The sequence below is a fragment of the Pteropus medius genome, unplaced genomic scaffold (assembly GCF_902729225.1).
Source record: "Pteropus medius unplaced genomic scaffold, Ma_sr-lr_union100, whole genome shotgun sequence".
NCBI classification, from domain to species: Eukaryota; Metazoa; Chordata; class Mammalia; order Chiroptera; family Pteropodidae; genus Pteropus; species Pteropus medius.
In genome coordinates this window covers 22,071,256-22,082,167 of record NW_024344378.1, presented here as the reverse complement: position 1 = coordinate 22,082,167, position 10,912 = coordinate 22,071,256, and the positions used below count along the sequence as shown (strand labels likewise).

At 47.7% G+C, this 10,912-nt stretch overlaps 1 protein-coding gene across 2 annotated transcripts; it reads right to left on the bottom strand.

Moving 5' to 3' along the window:
• Positions 1–589: 589 nt before the first annotated feature.
• LOC120609693 (uncharacterized) lies at positions 590–4,602 on the bottom strand. Of its 2 annotated transcripts, XM_039872429.1 has the most exons (4): positions 4,457–4,602; positions 4,006–4,187; positions 2,284–2,548; positions 590–1,311 (listed from the first exon to the last, which is right to left on the bottom strand). In XM_039872429.1, the coding sequence occupies exons 1-4, from the start codon at positions 4,483–4,485 to the stop codon at positions 1,137–1,139; spliced, it is 651 nt and encodes a 216-aa protein (XP_039728363.1). In that variant the 5' UTR covers positions 4,486–4,602; the 3' UTR covers positions 590–1,136. The 2 variants fall into 2 exon arrangements, with proteins under 2 accessions (XP_039728363.1, XP_039728362.1); XM_039872428.1 differs by lacking the exon at positions 590–1,311 and having other exon boundaries at positions 1,572–2,548.
• Positions 4,603–10,912: the final 6,310 nt, after the last annotated feature.

The window sequence follows — 10,912 nt, the reverse complement described above, 5'->3', positions numbered from 1 at the left end:
TTGAGCTTGATGCCGCTGTCTCCTCCAGGACCTTCATTATTGAGAGGCCAAGGTAACTATTCAAGCTTCCTTAAGCAGTTTTTAAAGGAGAGCTGAGCACCCAAACCATCCTTCCCAAATTCATTTTGAATTCAAAGCAATTAGGAAAAACTTGCATTAATTAAATATTGAATAGATGTCCATTAAGGCTAGAATATTGGTTTTACTTCAAATATAAGACACTGTATTTTTTACAGCTGCATATATATTGCATATAGACCAATGGTTCATTTCGTGTAATAAAGGGTTCAGTATATTCGTGCCCATTTTATAGGACTTGGAGCATAACCAGAGTATCGTAAGTGGAGACATACAGCATTGCATTTGTGATGCTGGTGGTATCAGGGATAAATTTGCTACTGAGTCTCCCCTATTCAGACCAGATACCAACGATTACAACTCTAGGCCTCTCAGAGAATGTGACTGCTTTACAACAATCCATTTTATTATGCAGTGTTCAGGTACCTGGTGAGGTACAGTGGAGTCTGTACATTTACAAGGGTAGGGGTGGGGGTTTGGGGTGGGACATTCTGTCGCTTCATGTGGCCAAGGCAAAGTCCAGAAGCAAACTTCTGTGGCTTAAACATGGGAGATTCACTGTGGAACCCAGGGGGCTGCGAATGATAGATATATGCAAGCAGGGGAGAAACACACAGGCTTCCTCTTGTTCTTTTGTTCAGCCTCCAGAAGCCCTTGACTTGGCCCTCTGTCCCCTCACAAGTGACTCCTTCCATCAGTGACAAGGACTCTAGAGTTTCTAGTCTTCTGCAGACAAGAGAACTGATCTGAGTCCATTGGGTTCCGTGGTAAAAACTGAGCTGGCCAGAACTGGCCCTTCTTCTAGAATAGCCCTAGTTTCTAATAAATCAGTTTTATAGAACTTTAAATTTCTAAAATGGATGAAGTAGGCCCCACTCTATTTTACGAACACGAGAGCTAGAAGAGAGTGTATAGATCTGAAGTCCAACATCCTCCTTTGAAGTTTAAAAAGCAACAACAACAACAACCAAGCAAACAAACAAAACTAATCATTTCTGACAACACCTTGTGTGCCAGGCCCACAGTAAGGGCTGCACAGGCATTGCCTCATTTGACCCTCAGAACAGCCTCATGACAGAGACGTGGACAGTGTGGCCAGCGAAGCTGAGCGACTTGCCCGTGGTCGCCCAACGAGAAAGTGGCTCGGCTTTGAACCCAGTCTCCCTGGTTCGAGCCCGAGTTCTCAGTCTTCTGCTGTGGGGGACTAGAGGCTTCGATTCTGGAGTGGCAAGCCTAGGGAGGAGAGGAAGGGCAGAAGGCAGAAAGGTGGTCAGGAAAGTTTAGACCCAACCACAGTTTATTTGTCACTTTTGCCATAATAGATTTCTGTCCCCTGATCAGATCTATTCCTTGGCCCTTAAATCTGAGAACAGTTCCCACACCACCGACTTCTTGGTTGTGACATACAGATTTTCAATGGCTATCTAGTAGCTTTTCCTCAATATTTCAGGAGAGATTCTTTCCCCAACCATGGCTTGGAGGTTGGCCACATGTGGGACTTAAGCTTTTATGTTAACCTTCTTCTGATGCTCACCATAAAGCCTGACCCTGTCATAATCGAAATACCTTTATCAAACCTGCAAAAATCAACCCCAGTAAACTTAGGTTTAGAGCAAGAAGCCTGCCCACAGGCGCACGGTTCAGTCCAGGCTAAAACCCGGCTTTGCTGAGACCCAGCCCAATCTCTCCCCTGATGTTCATGTCTTGCTATGTCCACCTGAAGCCTCAATTTGAGATATTTCCACCTGGTGGTTTGGGGAAGGCCCCAGATGGCTCACAATTACTCTGGCCCACCACACAATTCATTCTTGGACTTTGCTTTTATCTCAGTTCATTGAGTTCCTCTCTCCCTGCCTCCTCCTTGGCAGGGGAGGTGGGTGGTTGCCAGGGGGAGATCTGGCACGGGGGAAGCAGCACTACAGGGGGAAGCATGAGTCTTGGGGACGATGGATCTGTCCTGTATCCTTCTTACGGTGGTGGGTATGTGAATCTACACATGTGCTAAAACTCATGGATCTATACACGTAAATTAAAATACAAATAAAACGGGAAAGGATCCACCTCTGCTGGAACACATCTAGTAGCTCCAACAGGACCAGGAAGAGGGACTTCATGTGCAAGAGGGTGGTTCTGGGGTCTGATCTCGCAGACCCTGCCTTTCTGCTCTCCAAACCAGCAAGACAGAGCCCTGCTTTGAGCTCCAACCTGATATGCCGGTCCATCAGGTGGCACTTCTCTCCGCTCTTGGAGGAATGTCCACTCTGCTGGCAGTCCACCTCCTCCCCACCATGGAGTTGTACTGGTGGGGAGGAGTGCGCTCCAAAGCATTCTCCAGACTCCTTTGGGATTGGCCAAGACTCTCCAAGGCTCTTTTTCCTCTGGATGCTGAGGGGCAGCTGGGGGGCTGTGGGGGACAGAGGTGGATCTATACCTGATGGTTCCTTTGAGCTGTGCTCTACTTCCTGGTGTCCTGGAGAAAAGAAGCACACCCTCTATGCCCATCCTCCTAAATCATACACAGAGAGGCCAACTCCCAGTCATTCCATCTGCAACAGGAAAAGTCGCCTGGAATTGAATTAGCCCGAATTGGGCAACTGAAGCAGGAGCCTAGGGCATGCAGGCGTGGGTGACCCAAGGATGCAGGGAAGAGCTCCCAGGGTGATGACACCGATGTCGGCAATGCCCTCCAGCCCTGTCTGGTCTGGAACGCATTTCTGAGGCTGGAGCTCTGTGCACAACCTACGTACCACAGGGCCAAATCAAGAGGCACAAGGAGAAAAGGGATGGTGGTTTTAAACAGTGTGGCTCAAAGAGGGGGGTTCTCTGAGTGGCAGCTTGTGGCATGAGCAACTGGCTGGGCCTGGGCACTGAGCCGGGAGACCCCAGGCTGGACTGGGCTGCCGGCCCGACAGCCAGTACTTTTCCTCGCTTACTCATCCTACTCAAAAACAACCCCACCCACTTGCGGTGAATGCCGCCTGCATTTTTCACCTTTGGGCTATCATTCTGAGGAAGAAATATCAGCCTGGGAGGAAAATTTTGGCCAGGTTCAAAGGGAAGGGCTTGGGGAATGGAAAGTCCTTTGAAACCTCACTTGGATGGTGACTGCCTGACCCAAATTTTTCCTTTTCAAAAGTATGCTCAGAGCTCAAAGGCTCGGGTGTCATGTAGATATGGGCGTGACAGAATCTCAGGGAAAACAAACCAACCAAGGCCCAGCTGCAGCCTCCCTCAGAGAAACCTCAGCCTGAGTGTCAGGCCAGACTCCAAAGGGAAGCCTGACTGTGGGTGCTCCGTGGAGGCCTCTGGGGATGCCTGCGGAGGGTAAGGCTTGAGCCCGCCGTGTTGTCTCTGACTGGGTCAGCTTCTGTCTGGACATGAGGCCCCTCTCCCTTTCACCCATTTGCTGGGTGTCTTAGTTTCCCCAATCATGGACACTGAAACCCAGGGGTGATCCCAGAAATACTGCTGTGGGAGTGGGAAAGAGACATGGAAGGCAGGAGAGGATTATCACGTGAGTTACTGTGGGCATCTGGAGTTTAATTCTGCTGGGAAATCTTGAAAATAGGCAGCTCAGAATTAGCCCATCTGGGAGCAAGGGAATTGGGGTACTACCCCATCATGCACTGGTGAGGGCCGCTAATTCCATCTTTCCGTGCAGTCAGATGGAGCAGGCTGTGAGGCTGGCAGTGGGAGGTCTGGCCACCAGTTCTGAGGGGTTCGAGGCATAGAGACAATGGCCTGGCACAGTGTTGCTGCTCCACTGGGCTCTTTTGCTGCCCCTGGTCTATGCAGACAGGTGCCTCCCAGAGTCAATACTCCTACAGAGATGTAGCTAGTGGAAATGAGCCATGCGAGAAACCTCTACCTCCCATCCCCCACCCCCATGCATTGCAGACATCGCTATGACAAGAAAAGAGCTCCTACCTCGTCTCCTTCCAGCTGACCGTGTGCGTTGACCCAGCAAGGACAAGGTCTGGTTCAGGCGGAGGGAGTGCCCCCCGGGGGTTGCTTCTGAGGAGAGGGTTTTCCTGGAGTGGGAGGTTGCTCTTCTCCCTCCACATCTGCATTGAGAAGTAGGTTCTTCACAGTTTGTTCCTCCCTTCCCCCTAGAAAGGAAGGACAGTGAGAAAATGCTGAGACTGAAAGCGATGAGCCTGTGAGCCAGCTTTTTCTTGGTTTCCTGTCTATAGAGTTGGGATATTCAGCCCTGAATTACTGGGGCACCAGCTGGGAACTCATGGCCATTCCAAGGTCAAGTCTCACACTAAACCCAGCTACTGGGGCCCTTGCAGTTTCATGGGAGCCATAGTAACATATCAAAACGAACTTTAGCTTAATTTTTATAATGCACCCCTGGGCCTCAATTCTCCCCCACCTGCCGTGGACCCCATGGCTGCTGGACATACTACCAGATATGGTCTCTCAGTCCAATCCCATTCTTCTATATGAGGCTTTGTGGTGCCTGGGCTGGGACTCTGCAAACCACATGTTCCCTTTGCTAGCTGGTCCCTGGTAGGCTCAGCTCTGGGGAGGCCAGAAGGAGACAAGAAGGCTGGGGGAGGAGGGAGCTGGGACTTGTTTCTTCCGGATTTGCTTCTTCCAGATTTGTTCTTCAACCTCACCCCAAGGATGATTCACCTGTAAGGAGAAGTCAGTTTCAGTTTCTAGCTTTTCTTACACACTTCTAGAAGCAGCCTCATCGCGCATCGTGCCCACTCAGATACACCAGCTAGGAAGCCATGATCCCAGCTCCTTCCCCTGCAGCCCCTCCTCTAGCTTCTGGCTTCTGACAAACCTAATTCTTCCTCTGTTCCTGCTCTGAGTGGCAGCTGCTTCCTCATTATTCACTCTGTTTTCTCACTGTGTTCCCCACTTCCCTGCAACCTTTTTTTGCCCTTTCGGTTATCCGATACACATATAACCAATTCTCTAGATTAAATTCTCTCTGTTAAAATAACTGCTTTGGTTTCTGTTTTCACCAGACACTGACAGATACAGACCCCACTGCTGCCAGACAGACTACACAAGGAAGCTGTAATTCACCATCTGGTTTTTATCCATCAAAGGCGTGGGTGGCTGCCAGATTATCCTCTTGCCACACAGCATTGAGGCCACTTCAGCCCAAAACAAAACAAACAAACAAACAAGCAAGAAAACCCTGATACCTCGGTGGTCAGCCTGTGTGACCTGATCATGAGCAGAATCATGGTTTCCTGTCTGTCTTTAGAAGCAGTGAGACTTCTTTGCAGGGTCTCTTAAGATCCCTGGGGGAGCGGGGGAGGAAGACTATGATGGATACATGGGTCTAGTCTTGGGTCCCCTTATGCTTGCAGACCCCTCTGCTTCCCAGATGGCTCTGACACTTCTGTAGGCTCCCAATTTCCATGGTTCCCTCCCAGGTTGCCACCTGCCCTTGATGCCCAACTCTCTCCTCTAGTCAGTCATCAGGGGATGGTCCCCTCAGTATGGTGGATCTGAGCTTGAAGGTCCCAGACAGAGAATGAAGAAGAGATTCCAGCCTACATGGCAGCTAGAGTTGAACTTTTCTCAGACTGTGGCAACCTTGTCCCCTGTCTTGGAGTTGGAAGAGAACCTGGAGGTCAAATGCTCTCAATCTGCTATTTTACTGATAGAAAAACCAAGACCCAGGTTAAACAACTCGTCCAAGGTCACATAGCTTGTTAGAGGTAAGTCCATGGCTAAGGCCAAATTCTCTGTCTCTGGAAATCTCTGGGCTCCTCCCATGAGCCATACTGAGATTTCTCAGCCTACAAGTGTCTGTAGGCCAGCTGAGGTCACTTTGCCTAGTATCCTTAGCATTTTCTAGCTAGTTTTCTGCTTCCTGTGATTTTGCCCTGAGTTTCCTCTGAGTGTCTCTGTCCCCTCAATTTCTGTCTTATTCTCTATTTTTGGTCCAGCTCCCTTGATTCTCTGCTGGTCCTAACTGTACTTTCCCACTTAGCCCCAAAGCCTCCCTACACCTCTTTGGAGAGCTGAGGGCTCTCACTTTCTCATTATCAACTAACCCTTAGCAATTAGTCCTGGCTGTTGGATTATGTAAACAGCGCAGAGTATAACCCTATAATCATAGGCACGTCCCTGCCCCAATGCCCCATAGGCACTGATTTAACTGTCTTTCACTAAAACACTGTTTTCCTCAAATTGCAGGCCTGTGGGTACCATTCTTCTGAGGGTTCTTGGGAAGATAGGGCAACACCCTTAAGAGTCCAGACACTTTCCTTCTGTCGATTAGCCTGGAGCGCTTCCTGAAGCACTGTTCTGGTGAGCTTGCCAGTGCAAAAGGAAAGCTATTATTTCGCTTTGAGCAGTGAAGCAGAGGCAGTTCTTAGAAGTCACATCTAAAGTCTTTACCCCCGAGGCACGGCATAATAGAGCCTCAGCTATGTCTGTGCTGTGAAACTGTTTACCCTCGTTCAGGGCTCTCCAGTCTGATGTAAATTCAAATCACAGAGGAAGCTGTTTAAAAATAAGTCCCTGTCCCCACCACTGAGCTTTCAAAACAATCCCTGAAAGGAGGGTGGGGTAGTAGATTAAGGATTTTTAATATTTTAAACACTCTTTAAATGATTCTGATGTTCAGCCAAGCTTAGAAGCACCACCTAGACAGATAACAGAGGCTTGCTGCAAGGGTATTAGGACTTATTGGTAAGAAGAAAGGATGCAGAGAAGGGTCCCAAGAGCATGGAGAATGAGCTTATGCAGTTAAGCCCTCTGAGGCTGAACATTTATCCTGGAATGGGCTGTGTGGGGAGAGATTCTAGGCTTAGCTCCCTATGTGTGGTCCATCCTTCTTGGCCATGAGTGTCTCTGTCAGGCTCATACTATCTCTGGCACACAGACTGGAAAACCAAGAGGCCCAGTCACTACTGTGACATCCTTCCCTGTCAGAAGCAGAGGATGACTCTGGGACTGCGAACACCTTTGGGGTTCCTATGCAAATATTATGTCTGCAGTGTTTTCCACCATGGTCCCCACACAGTAAAAGTTATTGCATGGCATTGGTTGGTCTCACTCTGACAAGGACCATTAACTTTTTATTCTGCATGACTCTGATGACAAGAAAAACACATTTTAAAACTGTATACTGAAGTATCTTTATCTCTATCACTTTTAAAGCCCTATCTCTGTCCATGATCTCTATCTATCTATCTATCTATCTATCTATCTATCTATCTATCTATCTATCTATCTATCATCATCTATGGTACAACAATCAGATGCATCAACCAGCATCTGAAAGTGATTCGTACTGGACATTTAAGTGTCTCTCTTGAATGTGTGTTTGCCTCATCTCTCTTGGGAATGGCTCTCCCAGACCAGTAGCCACATTCCTGCTGGGTGACCTGCCCCCAGTCTGGCTTGTTTGTATCAGGAGTCATTCCAAACAGACATGATCAGTTTTTCTCTTCCAATTACTGGAATTAAGACTGAGAAAATGGAGCCAGTCTGGTCCAGTATCTATTCTAGACCTCTAATGTGAATACTCATGAACTACAGAGGGCCCATTCTGTTGAATGGGTGGAGGAATGGAGGCAACTGACTTCCAGATGGAATAGAGACACCAGAAAAAAGAGGAGATGGGAGATGATGAAGGTGCTGGTGGCCTCACTGCTCCCAGTCTACCACCTGACTGAGGTGCAGTGTGCTCAGGCTCTTGGCTTCCATTAGACACCACCATGTCCTTGTAATGCAACCCCATTTTTTTTACATAGGCCGAAACCCCTTTTCTGTTACTTGAGACCATTGAGTCATTACTCATAAACAGGGAAAGGGGTCATCAGTCTAGGGATTGACAGGTTGATAGAGCAGCGTAGGTACAGCACTGAGGTTGACATGGATGATAATGTAGGCATTTGTCATTGAGCATCTACTATATATGCCAGATACAAGATAAGTGTTTCGTATTCACCAATTTTTAAAATCTTTACAACAACCTTGAAAGGCAAATGTTATTTATTATTTCATCTTGCAGAAAAGGGAGCTGAGGATCAGAAGAGATAACTTTTCCAACTCACATAATGAGTGGTAGAACTGAGATTCGAACTCATACCTGTGTGGCTTAAAAATCTATCCTCCTTCAACTACACCATGCTGCTTTTTCATGTTGTGTAAGATTGAAGAAGGATGTAGACACCAGAAGACTATTCATATTGGGTGTGATTGGTATCTGGAGGGCAAAATCCAGGAAGGCAGGGACGGCAGACCCAGCTCAAGGCCTGAGGGTCCACTAGGTCACAGAGTTTTAAGCAGAGCTGTCAGGACCCTGGAGAGCTCCCAAGGAGCCACAAAGACTAAACCATCCCACCTGGTAGCTCTGCCCCTTATCTTGAACCTCTGGATGCAGAAGGCTATTCACTGACATATGCAGGGAGGGGTTCTTCCCTGGGACTCTAGGGATTATCCTGGGTCATCCCCTGCACTTCCCTAACCCACCGTCAGTTTTTCTCTGTATCAGCTTTTGGGAGAGAATGCTGACATAGGGTGCCCATGTCTCTATGTCCAAAGAATTGAAAAATAACTTTAAACAATCTCTTCCATTCCAATTTGCCTTTTCTTAGATGAAGTGACTGGCGAATATGATCTGTTAATCATGCCACACCTCCTTTGGCCATGTAAAACCAAATTGGCTGCTTTGCATAATAAAAGGTTAAAATTATAAGCCATATGAGGAAACAAATTAAACTTGGTCATTCAGGCTCAGAATTTGTGACTGAATGTCTTTGCACTTGCCTTTCACACTTGCTCCATCGTCTTGTGTCTGCCCTCGACTACAGCTGTTTATTTTTAATCCACATTTCCCCAAAACAGATATTAATAATTTTCCTGCATCTTCTCTGGCAGCAACCTCCACATCGACCAAGAGCAACAATACTTCTTTGACCATATGCATTTGGGGTTTTGTTTGACACCATAAATGGATCTTTTGTTTGGTATTTAAGTTGGCTCTTTGTGGGAAGCATTGGCCAGTTTAAACTTCCTTCATAAGTTCTTCATGACTGCATTTGCAATGACATTAATGAAATCATTCTGAATATCAGTGGGCAGATAATGAGCCCAGAGGCAGTGACTAAGGTGAGGGCCCAGATGGAGGGGTGGGGAGGGGTGGGGTGAGTGAGGGAAAGTGGGAGCTAAGCTGTCTTCTGGCTCCTACTGGTAGGTGAGAATGAATTTAAACCCCCAGGGTCTGACTTCTCTTTTCTCCTCCCATTTTGAGAGATTTTGGTGGAGACTATCCAAGAGTTTAATATTTCTGTCCCCCGCCTGTGTAGGAGAATGAGACCAGGAAGTCTATGTCCCCAGCTCTCCCCTCTTCTGCTCTCCCTTTGAAGAAGTTAGCTAAGGCTTTTATTCCCATTTTGGAGGGAGACCTTGGAAGGAGGGTCTCAATGCTTTCTGGGTGCATTTAGGCTTGTACCTCTATTTCTTGTTTTCCTTATAGACCCCCATGCTGACCTGTGTTCCTATACCCTGCTGCCCCCATCAGCATCCTCTCTACACCGCCAAGAGAAGTTCCCAGCCTCCTGTCCCCTTCTTACCCTTCCAAGTAGTTGTTAGCTCCTATCTCTGCCTTGGGGCCTCTGGCCATTTCTTGTGCTGAGGACGGTGGAGGAAGCACTTAGATCCTAGCACAGGGCCTCATCATTCTGCTCCCTGACTTTATGGATCACCATGGGCTGTTCATCCCAGGCTGCCACACACCACTGTCTAGGTGATGTGTCACACAACTGTGGAGGCCCTATTCATATTGTATATATTGCAGATCTGTAAATGGATTAGGATGGTTTCCTCATAATCAGGTATCTTGTACTAAAAAAAATCAATATATTATAACATTTTTTTCAACAATTGGAAATTAAATGGGTTGTGAAAGGGGAACCATTTTCTATTTTACACAAAGATGCTGTGTAGGCTGGAGTAGCCCTCTACTTCGAAAACCCATATATTTTCAAGGACTTCCTGCATCACACATATAGTAAATCTCATTCTACCAGTTGTGCCTGTCCCCAGGAACGTGAGACTAAACTGGTTTCCAAACCTTTGATTTATAGATAGAAGAGTGGGAGCCATGTAATGGGCTTCTCGCTTGACTAGTTGAAACTCAACTAGTTATCCATAGATTCTGGTGGCTGTAAAACCCAATGACCTTCACCTCCCAGGGTGTTGGGAGGCACAGGCATGAAAATGACACACATGTGCTTTGAAATTTGGGATTTGGTGTTGTTTAACATCTCTGACCCCATAATAAACACAGGGCTGAAGCCGGGGCCAGATCATTCCCCACCCTGCAAATAGCATTTCCATTTCATCCTTCCAGACATTCCAGAGCTGCTAGAATAACAGTCTGCTCTTTAGAAGGACCATTCAATAGCTGCGGCCCTGCCCGGCCCCTCTGGCTCTTCCTGTAAGAAAACAAACAGGAAGGCAATGTTGGCTGTAAACAGAGTGGGACCAGAGGCCAACCAGCTGGCAGGAGAGGGGGGACTGGTCCATCCAGGTGTGGAACTGTTACTATGGGCAACAGATGACCTGGCTGAGCAGCCCAACCAGCGAGTCCCCCAGGGAGGGCACTGAGAGGCCAGGTGCTGTTGCTCTGCCTCACTGTGGATTTGTGTTCTTTTCCGCTCTGGGCCTTAGTTCCCCAGCTGTTCAGTGGAAGAGTTGGAGGAGATGATCTCTGAGGTCCTTGCCAACTCCGATAGGTGTGGTTCTGGGCAGCTCATTTTCTAACATATCCCATAGGTGCCAGGTAAGGGGATGGTTCACATGTGGGTTTATGTCCATCTTGGCCTTGTCCCTGGAGGGTGGCCTT

What these genes read in the sequence shown, in the direction of transcription:
- LOC120609693 (XM_039872428.1), bottom strand. Translation starts at nt 4,485, where the DNA reads ATGTCCAGCAGCCATGGGGTCCACGGCAG. An exon ending in AGCCATGGGGTCCACGGCAG is followed by an intron (nt 4,188 to 4,456) that starts GTGGGGGAGAAT and finishes CTTCCTTTCTAG; the next exon opens with GGGGAAGGGAGGAACAAACT. An exon ending in GTCAGCTGGAAGGAGACGAG is followed by an intron (nt 2,549 to 4,005) that starts GTAGGAGCTCTT and finishes TCTTTTCTCCAG; the next exon opens with GACACCAGGAAGTAGAGCAC.